Source organism: Pholis gunnellus (genome assembly GCF_910591455.1).
Source record: "Pholis gunnellus genome assembly, chromosome: 17".
Lineage (NCBI taxonomy): Eukaryota > Metazoa > Chordata > Actinopteri > Perciformes > Pholidae > Pholis > Pholis gunnellus.
This window is the reverse complement of record NC_136544.1, coordinates 647,883-665,196: the sequence shown is the minus strand read 5'-3', so window position 1 is coordinate 665,196 and position 17,314 is coordinate 647,883. Positions and strand designations below refer to the sequence as shown.

Sequence of the window (17,314 nt, the reverse complement as noted above, 5' to 3'; positions counted from 1 at the left end):
CAAATCCATTTTTAGCAGTCGGTAACTGTCATTGAGCCTTTTGAGGGACAATTCAGTGCTGTTTCTGAAGACCAATCATGATAACGGTATTTAAAGGTGCCCAGAGTCAACATTATGTGCCAAATCTTAACATTTTACTTAGTTTTCATGGATGAAGGGCGTTGTGCAGAAAAATAAATCTCTCATACAAATTACAATTCCAAAGCGGTATTAGAAATACTGTACTAATACTGTGTACTTTACAGTGTTCTATAGAAGAAGAAGAAAAAGCACTTACCATAAGCAACCTAAACGGGGAATCTCACATGATTTCTGCGCTGCCTTCAGTATCTTTTGTGAATTAGGAAAACCACTTTATTCTACCTATGCTGTAAATTAGTCTCACTCTAAATAATGCCACCTAAATGTAGAACTTAAATATTCTTTCACATGTGCTTCTTACACCCACAGTGTGACCTGGATGAGCTAGCCGAAGCTGCTGTCCTGAGCACTGAATTTAGTTTTGCTCCATTGCACAAAATGTTTTACATACTTTATTTGCTTGTTCTTTCACAGGTTTTTGTGCGTTTGCATACGAGGTATGACAATTATTTAAGTGGTCCAGCTATGATTCTTGTTCGTTGTTGCCATTGTGAGTGATTTTTTTTTTATGTTGACATTTTTACTTTAAGACACAGTATTTGCGATTTCATACATTGTAAATGTTGTACAGAATCTAGTTACGTGCAAGTCATTTCGCTTAAGAAGTCTCTTAGAGAGTTTTGACACAATATGAAAAAATATGTGTTGTAGATTATAATATGAAGTCAGTAATATATAGCACACTTAAAAGTGTCACAGCCAAAGTATTTAACTGGAATAATATTGAACATGATGGGGAAAAAAATAGATCATAGTCTGTCACATCTCACGTGTGTTCACTATGACTTCTTTTACGTGTGTATCGCACATGGAATTATGGGTGACCATGTTGTAGAAACTAGATGTGTAAATAAAATCCATTGGCTTTGGCATGACTGAGTCGGCCCTGGTTGTTTGTTGCCTCGGCGCTCTGCTGTTCCTTTAACTGTTTTAACTGTCTTCTCCACTTTATTAGGTACGCCTGTCTAGTTTTATTTTCACATTATTAAAGGAAAGATCACGTAGAGGAAAAGTGTATGGAGATAAAATACATGTGCAAGTGAGGTAGAAAAGCTGCGCTTATTTAAAAAAACTCACCTAAAAGAGAGAATATCTATAAATACAAATAACTATGCAAAATAAAGTATCAACATGTTACGTGCCCTATCACATCCTATTTTGTCAAGTTAGGCTGCTATAGGTAACGGTAAAGAAGGTTGAAGACCAAATCAAGATAATAAAATATTTTGACGTGAAAGCATTTGCATATTTGATTTGTATATAGACAGAATCAGTAAGTGCATGTTCATATCCATAGTTGGACTCCATAGTATTTTGATGAGTACTGTCCTCGAGATGTTCAGTACATTTGGGGGGGGGCATTACAAAGCTGTTCTAAGCTTCGAAACTTGTTTATAATGTTAACGGTCCTAATGAATAAACCAACTTCTACCTCTTTGTCTTATTACAGTTACCCAGAATGACTAGTAGTATCATTAATATAACATGTCGACCACAGTACCGGTCAGTGTTGAAATGAACCTACTGCTGAGACATAATGAGAGAGTCAATGGTAGAAGAGAAAAACAAACGAAAATCATTTAGTATTTAATAGAGCATATAAGATATTCATCGACATCTGAGAAATCAATGAAGAAATAAAATGATTTCACTGTCTATAGGTGAACAAAGCAATACACAGAAATAGACTTCTTTTGAAAGGAAAATTCTGAAATTCCCTAAATTAGCCGAGCTACTCTCCTCAACAGCTTTTGGGCCTTGTAGAAATAAATGACTTCTTATGGATAAAAATAAATAAATCTAAATAATGTTTTTTGTTTCATTTTTACTAAATTTAACGAAAATATGGACGACACACTAGTTGCTAAAACAAGTAAATATGATTTACTCAATGAAAAGATAAAAAAAAGTATATCCTTGACCAAAATATCACACTGAAAATACTACATTACAAGTAAAATTCTTGCAATGAAAATAAAGTAAAAGGATGTACTTCTTTATACATTATTATAAACATATGCCATATTTATGATGGGTGGTTTGAATGCATACTATTTTATTAGTTCATCACACGTTTTGTATGTAAAATCTGGATTTCTAAAGTTATTAGTAGGATAATAGCTGTCAGATAATGTGAAAGTGCGATATTTCTCTCTGAATTGAAGTAAAGTAGATGTATAAAGTAGCATAAAATGAAACAATATCTCATACATATTTCTAAAACACGTTCGGGGATAGCCTGTGCGTTCAGTCTGTGTTGTTACACTCCACTCCAGTAGGCGACAGTAATGCTCCGCGTGCTTCGATATGTCCGCCGCCAAAACGCTCATTTCACAGAAGAAATATTTTTCTTTTCGGAAGAAGATCCCGACAAAGCGGCCCTATTTCTTTTCAGACAGAAAAAGTCGAATAATCCAAAAACCGACGATGTACGCCAGGACTAATACCGGCAGCACACATGGAGACTTTCAGGACAGAAACGGAGTGAATTATGTGACATCGACAGAGTCTTTCGGCCACTGCTCTCAATTGTTCTGGAAAAAGGATCCCAACGACTCCGGAGTAAGAAAGCCAGCTGCCAACACCGTTAGCTAGCGACCCCGGCCAACAAATAGCGTTATCAAACGGTTAATGGAGCAATATTTAACAAACTAAGCACAATGCAGTGCCTCTTTTGCACACGGGATTGTTTACCGAGCGTCTGGAATCCAGTTTAGCATCACTGAGTGATGTGAAGCTGCAAGCTGTGCTACAGAACCGCTTCGTTAGCTATCTGCTAACGCACCAATCGTCATGCTGAGTGGCTCACGGCCTAGTTTTGACTCCAAGCTGCCGAGCTAAGTGGCTAGTAATTATTAGCTCCTGCATACTGTATATTTCACACCTCCCATGAATGGTTTGGTGAAATTGGACGTGTTTGCCCCGCACTGTGTCGCTGCGGTGTTGTAAAGAGACACCGAAGGGTTAGTGAGGGGGAAAAGCATGTTATTGTAGCCGAGCATCACCGAGCTAATGCTAACATCAGACAACACTGACTGCCTGAGCCAAACAGCGCGGCTAGCTAACACCGGAGCCCGGGCTGCAAAACAATGCTATCTTTTTTTTCGTTAGCACCTTGTATAGAAACTGCGCTCCTAAAAGGTCTGCTCCGACATTTGCGAACCGCAGAAGGGTTTATTTGAGCAGCTGTGTCCGTGTGTGTGAATGAGGCCCCGCAATATTGTCAGCGAACAGCGCAAAGTAAACACGACCGGGCTGTCCCACAGGAAACGGGAGCGGAAGACGCCCCGCGGAGGACTTTGAAAGACCTCTTTGTGGTGCCAGACTGTGCGGTTCATTCATGGTAGCCCACAGCCGAAAGATAATCTGCACCGGCGTACACAGGCACCCACACATTCATTTATATGTTAAACATTTTCTGTTGAATGTCCCACTGCTTAGTTTAGTCCCAGAGCTCTTGTTATCGTTCAGGGGAGCTGGCAGCACTTTCCAGGTGTCACTCACCCTATATTCTTCTTGTCGCTCTCAAACTACGTGTATTCAAACGCAGCATCGTCAAAATGATGATTTAACATCCACGGTCATTGTGTGTCACTAGCTCTGGTTAACGGTTGTATGCACAGTGTCGCCCATCTCGGCCATTTAACTGTGAACTCTCTGGACCTCTGTGGTGAGATCTCATCGCATTGTGTTTTTCTGGTGTTTCATGTGTTTCTACATGCCGTGTGCACTCAGTGGCCACTTTATTATCTACTCCTGTAAAAGCTTATTGAATTTAATCCAACAGCTCTGCCACATATTCTACCTTAAACATAATTTCCAGTTTTGATTGACGCTGTTCAATGGTTCAATGTTTCATGGTCACATGACTTCACGTCAACAGCTAAAGGAGCTAAAGGAGGACTAGTTTTTCTCGCGATAATCTCTCAAACCTTTAACTGCGGATCTTATTTCATGAACCTAAACCAAAATCTATTGACAAAAAATATTTGGACTCATCCCTGCCGCGCTCGAATGGAAGTCTATTAGAAACGCATGTAAACACAATGCAGTCCGGTACTACACCCGTCACTCGCATACAGTTTGATTAACAGCTCTCTGAAAGTTTGGACAAAACCTGGCCGCTACAATAGACTTTGCTGTGACAGATCGCATTAGATTGTCTGTGCAGGTGCACCCTAATGATCAAGTCAGCCGGTTTTGGTTTTCCGTTTTAGGCCCATGCAGATCTCTAACATGGGCAGAGTTGCTGTCCGTGGTGCTGAGCTGCCTCTCTTCAGAGCTTCACACTTTTCCTGACCTGCATCCTGTGGCTGGCCGGTGTAAAGCCATATTTTATGTTGTAGTTGAAATTTGAAGTCGACTGCCCTTATGCTGTAAATTGTTTCAAATGTTTCGTTGCATTCCCACAAAATATCACAGTGAAATGATCGGCCATTAAAAGTTTTAATGCGTTCCCCTCTCTGCGACAGCCGAGTTCGACCATCAGCTGGTGCGACCAGCTCCCCACGTCCGCGGCGGCCCTCTCCAGCTCCAGTCTCTCCTCAGCATCCCTCTCCAGCTCCAGCCTCTCCCTGGAGTCTCGAGCGCCGCCGCCACCGCCGGCGGCCGCGCCAGCGCCAGATGACATGGACTCGGACGAGAGGCCGTACGTCTGCGACCTGTGCACCTGCGCCTACAAGCACGCCAGCTCCCTGCTCAACCACAAGCTCACCCACAAGATCGGAGACTTCAGGTAGGGACCCCAGACTCCTTCACGGTTTCCCTGGGATCCCAGGCAATCAAGATGCTCAAATGTTGTCGAATAAGAGCTCCTAACCGTCTCGTCTCTAACCATTTTGTCTTAAAAAAAAACAAACACGTAGGTGCGACTTTTGCAGCAAGCCCTACACCAACTACATGTCCCTGCGCAACCACATGCGAATCCACGGGCAGAAGCGCTACATGTGCGACCTGTGTGGGAAGGCCTTCCGCCTGGCCCGGTACCTCCGCAACCACCAGAGGATCCACGACGACGGGCCCAACCGCTTCGACTGTCCCTCGTGCTGCAAGAGCTACAGGACCATGCTGGAGCTGGCCCAGCACCGCTGCACAGCTGCCTCGACCAACCAGGTGGGTTCACCGTGAGACGATGATGATGATGATGATGATGATGCTGTCTGGGCTGCTGTGTGTTGGGTCGCATTGGTATTGTTAGTATAACAACTCTGTGAGAGCTTTTATGTTTTATACTTGCATGACATGTATAAATTTAGGATGTTTTACTACATGAACGATCAGGTTTATGAATCACAGTTACTCGCTGAGGAGATGAGCTAAATCTTTGCTCATAGCACTACCCGTTGTTTTCCTGTGCTTTTATTTAAAAGCAGCATAATCTCAACACATTTAGGAAATTATTAATTTAATATGACAATACATGAACCGGATAAATTGATTAATGATTCTCAAGTTCTTTTCACATTTAATTAATTAATCAATATTTTTTGTGTCACAAGTACTTTCACGCTGGACGTGAATATTAGGTGGCAGAAATCAAATTATTTTTTTCCGCAACAAGGTAGACTTTTCTGAGCTTACGCAACGCGAATAAAGGCGTCGACCAATTGCATTGTGCGAGTCAGACATATTCAAAATATGCCCTGTAGTGTAGCCGAGGATTATAGAGTGACAATGCACAGGCTCCTCAGTTCAAACCGTGACAGCAAACGTTATTACTCCTTTTTAACCTCGACAAAAGCAGTGCTGACCAGCCGCTCGCACCTTTCACAATAAAAGCCCTAGACGTGTACTGTTTACCGGAGGGAACTCGGATTCATCCAGAGCATTTTGTTGAAAGTAAATAAAATAGCTTCCAGTAGTTTAAGTCTATTCAGCAGTTTACTTCAGACAGACGCTGCTCTGGGTCAATACGTTTAAATTATTGATCTGATGTGAATGAAAGTTTAACTGGAGAATAATACTCCTGTACTTCCCGCTGAAGAGAAGCCGTGTCACTCTGTTGGAGGAGTTGGTACTACAGATTCCCTCCTGATTGTGTAGCGGTGTTACGTCAAACTTTAAAGGGGACATATCATGAAAAGCGTTCCAGTGCCTGTGCACATACGTTTGTGTATCTAGAGTACTCGCTAGTGATGGCGAGATGAAGCTTCATGAAGCATTGAAGCTTTCCATCCAATTGGTTCAATCGTGGGCCGAAGCTTCATGGTGCTTCATTTGCTCTACTGCGCCATCAAGTGGACAATAAATGTAAAACAGGCAGAGTGATTAAAATGACACCGTGGCTTTGGTGTGTGAAGCTTTGAATTGAATACATGAATGAATGTTTGTGATGCTCGAATAGATTGCAAACAAACGCGCAATAAAGTTCCAAGTCCACAAAATGTGAGGAGGGGTCCATTGCGTTTCGCTGCCCCTTATATTTCGAATCGCACGCCAAACCCGCGAACCTTTTCCTTGAATCAGTCCCGTGGTACGGCCGGCTCGCGAGGCTTCGAACGTCACCACACACGTCACCACACACGTCATCAACACAAGCCTCGATACGTGCTTCACCAAAATCTTCCTGGATTACTCGATACACGCGTCTAAGCCTCGACGTGGAAGGACACATCACTAGTGCTCGCCATCCCTGAAACTTTGCGATGAAGTTGTTTGGTGGGTCTACGTCAGAAAACGTGGTTCATCAACACACCGGGGGGGGCTCCTAAAGAGACGGGCGCTAAAACCGAGGTGTTTCAGACAGAGGGTGAGTACAGGTACGGGATGGCGTTAAAAACATGCATTCCCATCATGCTGCTCAGATAATCAGAATTTGTTTTGTGTAATATAGTTGTTTAGAAGGAGAACACTAATGCCCCGTAAGCTGATATTTAGTTAAAAATACAATAATTTATTTCCTAATCATTAAAATTGAGTTTTTTTTTGCCAGGGGATGTTAAAATAATAAAATTATTTTTTTAATTTTAATTTTTTTCACATGTCCCTAATTTTCTGTTATTTTATCCATTTATTGTTAATAGGTCTACATTTTAACTTTCGAACGAGTGAGTTTGGCTTAAAAAAAAGTTCAATGTCAAGCTCAAGGTGACCTCAACTATGGTCCAATGTAGGAGAAAGTGTGTGTGTGTGTGTGTGTGTGTGTGTGTGTGTGTGTGTGTGTGTGTGTGTGTGTGTGTGTGTGTGTGTGTGTGTGTGTGTGTGTGTGTGTGTGTGTGTGTGTGTGTGTGTGTGTGTGTGTGTGTGTGTGTGTGTGTGTGAGAGAGAGAGAAATGAGATGACATGACGTGTGTGCATGCAACACATTGTAGCACATTCCTCCTGACCTGACCCTCTGTCCTCTCTCCTGCGGTGGAGTCAGGGTTAGGCTAAGTTTAGGGAAAGAGTCAGACTTTAGAGGTCAGGGAAGCAACACAATTCCTCACAAGTATAGTAATCCAAACTTGTGTGTGTGTGTGGGTGTGTGTGGGGTTGGTCAATAAGAACCGGTTCAACTGCCCGTCCTGCTTTAAGAGCTACCGAACCATGCTGGACCTGGCCCAGCACCGGTGCAGCGCCGCGGCCAAAAACCAGGTTGGTGTGAGCGTGAGTGAGCATGTGTGTGTTTGTTGTTGTGTGTGTGTGTGTGTGTGTGTGTGTGTGTGTGTGTGTGTGTGTGTGAGAGGCAGAGTCAGCAGATGGAACTGTAGCTGTGAGTAAGGGCCAACTGGTACAGTAGAGTTTTAGACGTGACGGTCAGGAAGAAGATCCTTCTCTGATCAGAACACCTCAAAAAGCTTTTTGAGCAGAAAATGTCTGAAGTGAAAAGTCCTTATGATAAATCCAACCAATCAGTAACTAATACTTAACAAAAATCTTTTAAATGTAACCCAAAGTGTTGTAAAACTACTTTCTGCTTCAACTAAAGCTGTGTAAAATGCCGTTGATGAACTTTCTTTCACTCTTAAGTCAGTGACGGGGAATCTGCTCTGTACAGTGTAAACACACCTGATACAGATGACTGTCCCAACTACCAAGATGAGACCGCCACACTTAATGTAGATCAAATATTAGACGTCTTCTGCAGCTGAAGTTAAAGGCTTCACACTCACTACAGTTGTCAGTGAGAGGACAAGTTGACAGGGCAAGCATATGAGCATGCTTACAGAGGACAGGTGTAGATTTAGACTTGTTTTTGTTGTTTTGAAGTGGAATTGTATGAAGTAGACTGGCAAAACAGCAAAACAAATTTGGGACACCTAAAGACATCTGATGAAGTGTATATTCAGAATATTTTCACCTCTTCACCTTGCCCTCACAGACAGCAGTTTCCGACGGGGAGCTGAAGCCGTCACCTGTGCTCTCTCCAAAGCCACCAGACTCCATTGACAAAAACTGTCCTTTTATCTTGCAGGACACAGGAGTTGCTGGTCGACCGCTGCATCGATCGGTTAGTTTGTTTGTGTTAATAGTGTGACTTTGTTTAACTTGAAATAACCAATGGAGTCTTTGTGTGAGCGTAGATAACTGCTTCAGTTCCCCGTCGCAACGTAAACCGGCAACAACATTTCAAATATGGCATGCAATCGATTTCACATCAATCAACTAATCTCAAGTTAGTTTTGCCGCTGCCCTCGTCACCAGCAGTACATTGCTTTGCTCCTGTGCTGGTACTCTGCTTCTCTTATCTGCTGTAGACCACACTCTGACACTGACTGTGGATCAGCACCCAGTACAAGCCCACTTCAAAACACCTGAACTGTCCCTTTTAATGTTGGAGTTGACAGTCTGTATAGTTCTAAATTTGCAGTCTGGGTAGAATTGATTTTTATGCGAGTGCGTGTTTGTGTGTGCATGTGCGTACTACCTTACCACCCCATCCCTCATATTGCTAGTTTTACTAAGAGGAAGTGAAAGGTGCCGAGTCCCTGAGACAGAATTTAAATGCATAAACTTGAGACATTTACGCTGAACTGCAAAAGAGCTATCACATCTGTCCATCTCCTCCGCTCGTCCTCTTCACCGTGCGTTGCCGGCATGCATTTGTCACCAGTTATGCGCACAGACTCAAATGATTTACAGAATGTCTCTTCCTCCTCCCATCCAGTCCGGCAGTCGTCGTTACGCTGCCAACTCTCGCCGTCAGCAGCAGCAGCAGCAGCAGCAGCAGCAACAGCAGCAGCAGAACAGCGCCAACTCCATGATGCAACCACCTCACGGAGGACACGGCCAGCAGGAACCTCTGCCCTCTCACTGCGTCTCCCCCATGTCCCAGGGAGGGCCAGGCGGCGTGTCCAGCCAGTCTGTGCCTGACCCCCACCAGGTAGGTCGGAGAAAGTCCCGGTTCAAGTTTCAGGGCGCCAGATGCCGTGGAGGGGGAAACCATTCAGTGTTTTGACAGGAGCATTTGCCGGCAATGCGCTGAGAGCTCTCTCTCTCCGTCTTTTGTCTCCCGGCAGGGCCGTCCCAGCTCGGTGTCCTCCCAGAGCAGCCAGCAGAGCATGAGGAGCTCGTCCTCCAACAAACACATCTCCTCCAGTGCCACCCCGTCCTCCTCCTACTCCCTGCTCCAGCCCCTGGTGCCTGAGGTAAAGGAGCTGAGCTCGGGATACACTAGGCTGAGCGCCAACCCCATGGTAGGAGAGAGCCGCCGCCGCACCCCCCGCCGTCCGCTGCCTAGCTGCCTCCTCCCTGTCTGGCTACTAACACCGGGAGAGAGGGACTAATACTTTTTAACTTTAGTGTCCACCGGGAGCCTCTGCTCTCGGCTCACGTCCTCCCTCCTCTTAGGACAGGACGGACAGCTGTTTGCAGCAGAGACGCCCGGTGGACACAGTCTTAGCCGTCTCCTTAAAGTTGGCTTTTAGTCTGTTGCTTTTGTTTTAAAACTTATTTTGGGGTACCGATGGAAACGGGTTTCTACTCACTGAAATTTGCAGAGATGATTCAAATGTCCCGTCAGCACGACGTCCCTGTGCCAAGTTGTCCCCGTTAAAGTCAGGAGCGGGGTGTATCTTACCGTTTAATTGATGACCTCGTAGAAAAATCATCACACCCGCAGTCTGATAGATTTGCTCGTGCAACCCTTTTTTGTATTTTTTTTTTTTGTCTGATACTAAAACGATATCTCACTTGAGCCCAGCAGCCGAATATTATTCGACTTATTTTAGACTGGTCTCAGGCCAGTCTTAATTTTGCTATAATGCGTCCTTTAACAAGTCTTAAATCCCAGAAATGAGTCAGCGTCTTTGCACTCAAAGTCAATGTCAATGTTAAATAAAGTATTTAACGTGTGTCTATTTGTTCACTACGTGCATAAAACAAAGTCGTGATTTATCAAACGTATATCTGAGGTCCTTTCTTGTGCCACTTTTTTTCAGGCAGTTTTTAGACACCCATAAAAGTAAAAATATTCGTACATTTTCAGCGCCAGAATCGCACCGCTCGTCAATATTAGCGATGGGTAATTACGATGAACTATATAATTTCCCCTCCTCATTCAACAGCAGAGCAACAGCTCCATGTCATTTTTTCCCCCGTTTACGTTTGATCGCCTGGTTGCACACGCATCCCCGCTGTGTTTTGCCCGACTCGCTTCGCCAAGATGAGTTTATAAAGGCGCCGCTCTCCGGTTGAGTCTCGGTGCGATCGGCCCCTCAGAGTTTCACCCACATCCTCTCTAACCACACCCGGCTAAACTCCTGTTTCCAGGATATTTCAAATGCTTGCTCGTGCTTCAGCTGCCGTTTCCTGGCGAATGCCTCATCGGTGCTGTTCATGTGCAACGCTCAACACGGATGAGGAGGGAGGGAGCTGGCTCAATGTAGTTTATTTATAAAGGGACAAAAGTTGACCAACGTTCTGGTGGTAAAACAACAACATGATTTTCGGGTAAGTGGGTTGCTAGATTTGTTAGCCCAACGTGGTATTTTACTTACGTGTAAAAAGCAACAGACTGAAACCCGCTTCACTCTTTCTTCAGCTCGGGCTCTGAACTTGGCGGTAGGACGCTACTAACTTGGGGGCTGTGCTGCTAACTTAGTCCCGCCTTTTGACTGTTTGAGCTAGTCGCTCACTCGACTCGGTGTTGCACATGTTGAAGCTGAGGCTGCACGAGTCATATTGTATCATATACTGGCAAAACTAAAACAGCGTTTTTTGAATGTCTGTTTTATCAGTCAACAGGCATCAAGTTTAATGTAACAATTGAATAACCTCAAATCTTCATGTTGGGAGTCTGCAGGTCCAAAGCAGTTTTTATATGCTGGTGAATAGAACAAGTCTTTACCAGAGTTCAGTGTTCTGGTGGTTCACATCCACAATCTGATCCAAAGTCCCAATCTGGATCTATATAATGTTGGAATATACAACCCCAACTAGAATATATGCTAATGATTTCATGTTGACTTCCTCTGTAACAATGCAATAGGTTTACACGAAGAAAACATTTTTCGACATCCAAAACTGAATATATATATATTTATTAGTGCGGGGCAACGATTACAATTTTTTAATCGCGATTAATCGCATGATTTATTTGCGCTTAATGGCATTGTTATGCGCAAAATTCAATAATGAATTCAAAAGTAGTGTATTTTGGTCAGACATATATGCAATGCTGATTATCGTAATATGTGTGGTATTTGTTATAAGTCTATGTTGGTATGTTGAGGGTGAAGCTGTACATGGAGGGACTTAGGACCCAGGGGAATGTAGGTGAAGGAAACGGGAAGAGATGCCACACAAACAGCTGTTCTCCGGTCGCTGCCTGGTTCTTGTGTTAAAAATGTCCGCTTAATAATAATAAAAAAACTGTGTTAACGCGCAATAAAAGAATCGTCGCGTTAATTAATTAATGCGATAATGTGTTAACTTGCCCAGCCCTAATATTTATATATATATATATATATATATATATATATATTTTTAGTGCTGGGTAACGATTAACATTTTTAATCGCATGATTTTTTTGGGGGGGTATTTTGGTCAGACATATGCAACGCTGATTACCGTAATATGTGTGGTATTTGTTATAAATGTACGTTGGTACATAGAGGGTGATAAGAAGCTGTACATGGAGGGGCTTAGGACCCAGGGGAATGTAGGTGAAGAAAACAGGGAGAGACAGAAGAGACGCCACACAAACAGCTTGTGTTGAAAATGTCCGCTTAATAATAAATTAAAAAAATGCGTAAACGCGTGATAATATAATTGTCGGCGTTAATTAATTAATGCGTTAATTAGTTAATGCGTTAACGCATTAACTTGCCCAGCATTAATTTATATATATATATATATACAGGACTGTCTCAGAAAATTAGAATATTGTGATAATCCCCATACGTGTGATTTAGTTTACTGAACCAAGCTGAGTGTTTTTCAAGGCTCAGGAAACCCTTGCAGGTGTTTCGAGTTAATTAGACGATTCAAGTGATTAGTTGAATACCCTACTAGTATACTTTTTCATGATATTCTAATATTTAGAGATAGGATATTTTAGTTTTCTTAAGCTGTAAGCCATAATCAGCAATATTAAAAGAATAAAAGGCTTGCAATATTTCAGTTGATTTGTAATGAATCCAGAATGCATGACATTTTTGTTTTTTTAATTGCATTACACAAAATAAAGAACTGTATCACAATATTCTAATTTTCTGAGACAGTCCTGTATATATCAGCCAAAAATCATAACTAGTTCTTAAAAGATATCAAGATTAATATCAAAACTTACAGAGATCTAAAAAGACATTGAACAGGAATTTGACTCCTCAGTTAATATTGTAACATAATTCTATAACAGTTATTGTGTCTTGATTCATTCATTGTAATGACACGAGCAGACCTGCAGACATCCTGTGAAGTCCTCAAGAAAGATTTGAATCCTTAAAGAAATTTTGCTCAGACGTGTGCAGCTCAGCTCTCCATCTTCTGTCTCCATCGCTACGCTACACCTTCTCCATGTTGTCTGTCTCTACGCTACACCTTCTCCATGTTGTCTGTCTCTACGCTACACCTTCTCCATGTTGTCTGTTTCTACGCTACACCTTCTCCATGTTGTCTGTCTCTACGCTACACCTTCTCCATGTTGTCTGTCTCTACGCTACACCTTCTCCATGTTGTCTGTCTCTACGCTACACCTTCTCCATGTTGTCTGTTTCTACCTCTACACCTTCTCCATGTTGTCTGTCTCTACGCTACACCTTCTCCATGTTGTCTGTCTCTACGCTACACCTTCTCCATGTTGTCTGTCTCTACGCTACACCTTCTCCATGTTGTCTGTCTCTACGCTACACCTTCTCCATGTTGTCTGTCTCTACGCTACACCTTCTCCATGTTGTCTGTCTCTACGCTACACCTTCTCCATGTTGTCTGTCTCTACGCTACACCTTCTCCATGTTGTCTGTCTCTACGCTACACCTTCTCCATGTTGTCTGTCTCTACGCTACACCTTCTCCATGTTGTCTGTCTCTACGCTACACCTTCTCCATGTTGTCTGTTTCTACCTCTACACCTTCTCCATGTTGTCTGTTTCTACCTCTACACCTTCTCCATGTTGTCTGTTTCTACGCTACACCTTCTCCATGTTGTCTGTCTCTACGCTACACCTTCTCCATGTTGTCTGTCTCTACGCTACACCTTCTCCATGTTGTCTGTCTCTACGCTACACCTTCTCCATGTTGTCTGTTTCTACCTCTACACCTTCTCCATGTTGTCTGTTTCTACCTCTACATCTTCTCCATGTTGTCTGTCTCTACGCTACACCTTCTCCATGTTGTCTGTCTCTACGAACTCCACCCTTGTGTATTGATTGTTATAAATCTGAGAAGTCCCTCTGCTCTGCTGACATTGATATTTTACTCTTCTGCCCTCTCTTTACCCTCCACCCCCTTCTTTCTCTCCAACTCCACCTTTTTCTCGACTGTCTCACACCGGTTCTCTCCCTCTGGCTCTCTACCCGTTCTCCCCCCACCTCCCCCTGCAGCCGAAGCACCAGGACACTTTCTCTCTGGCCCCCCAGCGGCCCCTCACCACCATCAACCCCATCGGCCACTCCCTCCATCCGAACGGAGCGCCCACGCTCAAGCCTTCCCCCGTGCCACGCACCATCCAGGCCATGCCCTGGGAGCAGCGCTCCCTCTACAATCAATGAGACCCCCCCACCCCCCACACACACACACACACACACACACACACACACACCAGGAACCAGCCCCTCACATCGCGTCCAGCACCACACACCCTCCTCACCCCCCATCCACACACCCCTTTCGGACCCAGCATCGAGGAGGGAGGACTTTGGACGCCCCTCCACCGCCTCGCCCCTCCTTTTGGAACGTTGTGTTTGGGATGGGGGGAGGGGGCGGGGCACTGTTGAGACTAGTTGAGATTGAATAACTGAGTAGTTAGGTTTAAAAAGAAAAAAAAAAAAATGTGTTGCCTTGACCCTCATGTATGATCTATGCCATGTACTGGATATAAGTTAAAATGTCTGTCCCCCCACTTAAGAATTTATCTCCCTGTCCTCCTCTCCCACTCTAGTTATGAAAATATCTATCCTTCCCATTATGAATAGTGTCCCCCCCCCCCCCCCCCAACCCTCCTTTTTGGTTCCCCCATGTGTTAAATGAAACAAAAAGCTATTTTCTATCCAGAGCGTGTTCCAAACCCTGAACTGAAGGGATTCCAGGGCGCCAAGTAAATGTGACAAAATTCTCCCTTCAGTCCGATATGTTTTTCTGAACATAAAACCCAACGTTTAAGTCAAATGAAGCTTCTAGAAGGAGAAGGGGGAACCGTTTTCTCTGTTGTTGTTTTTTTAAGCGTACCCCCTTCAACGTGCTCCAGAATGAAGACTGTGTATATTGTGCGTTCAGGAGGCGTCCTGACAATTTCCCGAAAGCCGTTACCTTCACGCCTCTCGTCTCCGAGAATCAGCAGCAAAGATCAGGACGGAGACCAACGCGTCTGCACAACGAGAGGACGGTTCGGCTCCCTTGTGTTCCGTGGAAAGGACCTCAACATTCCCGGGGGGGGGGGTCTTGCTCTTACCTTCTCTAACACACAACTGAAAGCTCACTTGTTTGTTTTTTGGTTCTAAACTGTCATCCGACTGGTGGCTTCTTGTTGTTGTTGTTGTAGTTTTAACGATCTGTCGAGTGGGGGGAAATAAATCTAGACGACACCAGTACGACCCCCCCCCCCCCCCGCCCCGCCCCGCCTTGGTTTTAACAAACTGTCGACACGTTTGTTCCTCTCACTTTAAAGCACTTTAAGACAAGTGCTCTATAATTATTACTGTCTCTGACCCCCCCCCCCCCCCCCCCCCCCCCCCCAGAGCTGTGTCGGCTATTAAGATATGAAGATGTAACATTGCTTTACATCGGACCCCTCCCCTCCCATGGCTGCACCTGGAAACTACAGTATGCCAAAATGCAGTATGCCTGCAGCTCTGGACCCCCCACCCCCCCTCCCTCCCTCCCTCCCCTCCCGTGTCTCTTCCCCTCTAGAAAAATGTCACAAGCATGTCACTGCTCCCAGGATGGATTTAGTTACCGCCCAAACCCGCAGGGTTGTTTCAATAAACAGCCAATCACAGTTAACGCCCGAGTAAGCGCAAAGAAGATGGAAGTCAACATTTGTTTTTTGTTATATTTGGTAAACGGTCAATTTTTGACTAACAGTTTTAATCATGGTTCCGATATGTAGTTCTGTTACGTTTCTCTCGCTAACACGGTGTTCGTTCGGAATACCCACAATTCTACTGACATTGTATTTTCTCTTTTTAAAGTCGTTTCTATTTTTATTCATGACATGTTTCCATTGTTGCTTTCTCTCTCTCTCTCTCTCCTTGTAAAGTGTCTTTGAGTATTTAGAAAAGTGCTATACAAATAAAATGTTTTATTATTATCACCACCAGTGCTGCTTTTCTTAGCAGACGATGAGACTGCTGCTTTTTAAATCAAATTCTTGATTTTTTCTTTTGTTGTTGCTGAGAACTAAACAGATGCATGTGGATATGTTTACATGGAAATATCATTTTATTTTGAGCTCAACTTATTCGCTCCTGCTTTCAAGCTCATGGCCTGAAAGTGCACCCAATAACGGAAAGTTTAGACCAGCTGAGCAAACTGGGGGGGGGGAAGCTCCGGAACAAGTAAGTAAGTGGACCCTTGAGTGAAAACCGAGACGAACCTTATTTTATAGTTGTAACCACCGCCTCTGGCATGGCTTCTCTGTTGATTTGTAGTGTTTACAAACAGCCACCAGAGGGCGACATCGTGAAGTCCGTTTTATTCTCTAGAAATAAGAATCACAACCGTATTTATTTTGTTATTTGTGGCGTTTCGTGTGGTGGCTAATACACCTGTTTTTGGTCCCATCAACTGACTAAACTATATTAATATAGTCGGGATGTCACGTGAGATTTTAAACAGAAACTCTCTTCTCATCTCTCCCATAAACTGTCAGCAGGAAGAACCTTTCCTCATTCAAATATTCAGTAATAATGAGAAATCAAACCGTTACGCATTCAAACTAATTCATTAAACTCGAAAAAAGTTCTGCCAGTTTGTCCGAAGCCTCAACGTGACTCGTTAATATGCTGATGTGAAATATATTATTAAACATTTTAATGTTGACAGATCTGAGTGAGATCCACAACCGGGTGGTTCAAATATCGACTAACTTCTGGGTTCCATAAAGTAGGATAGTGGAACTTCAGTCTCGTGCGTGACACGTGTTATTTCATGTGATCCACACTTCATGTTTCAGTTATTTGTATTTATATATATATATATTTGAAGTTAATAAATGAATTAAGTAATTTCATTTTTTGGACTTTGAATAAATAATAAGTAATACTATATTTTACTACTATTATTTGTATCAACATTAGGCCTACTTGACTACATTCACAGTCAATCACAATTAAATTAGGCCTACATGACAATTGCTTTCCTCTACGTGTCGTCATAAAGTCCACAGGTGTCCATTTAGTCCTACGATTTCAATACAGTCCATCAAAGTGCGTGTACGTGGCGGGAACGCGCACCATAATTGAGCTCTTAAAGAAATAAAGGAGCCGAAACCGCGCGCCCTTCATCGGATCGATTGAAGGTTCCGAAGTGTTCCGCCGCGCGAGACTCTGGCGCGGATCGCGGTGAATTAATATCCGCTTGCCGGTGCACGCGGCGTT

The 17,314-nt window shown here is 43.6% G+C and overlaps 1 protein-coding gene across 2 annotated transcripts; it reads left to right on the top strand.

Moving 5' to 3' along the window:
* Positions 1 to 2,504: 2,504 nt before the first annotated feature.
* LOC306709456 (uncharacterized protein) lies at positions 2,505 to 16,029 on the top strand. 2 transcript variants are annotated; one of them, XM_079177613.1, is made up of 7 exons: positions 2,505 to 2,703; positions 4,614 to 4,876; positions 5,007 to 5,253; positions 8,534 to 8,569; positions 9,227 to 9,442; positions 9,579 to 9,755; positions 14,102 to 16,029. In XM_079177613.1, exons 1-7 carry the CDS (start codon positions 2,569 to 2,571, stop codon positions 14,267 to 14,269), a joined length of 1,242 nt encoding a protein of 413 aa, XP_079033739.1. In that variant the 5' UTR covers positions 2,505 to 2,568; the 3' UTR covers positions 14,270 to 16,029. The 2 variants fall into 2 exon arrangements, with proteins under 2 accessions (XP_079033739.1, XP_079033740.1); XM_079177614.1 differs by lacking the exon at positions 8,534 to 8,569.
* Positions 16,030 to 17,314: the final 1,285 nt, after the last annotated feature.

Bases quoted from the DNA above. Each gene is read 5' to 3' on its own strand.
- LOC306709456 (XM_079177613.1), top strand. From the start codon at position 2,569: ATGTACGCCAGGACTAATACCGGCAGCACACATGGAGACTTTCAGGAC. The intron at 2,704-4,613 runs GTAAGAAAGCCA...TCTCTGCGACAG, and splicing joins AGGATCCCAACGACTCCGGA to CCGAGTTCGACCATCAGCTG. The intron at 4,877-5,006 runs GTAGGGACCCCA...ACAAACACGTAG, and splicing joins CACAAGATCGGAGACTTCAG to GTGCGACTTTTGCAGCAAGC.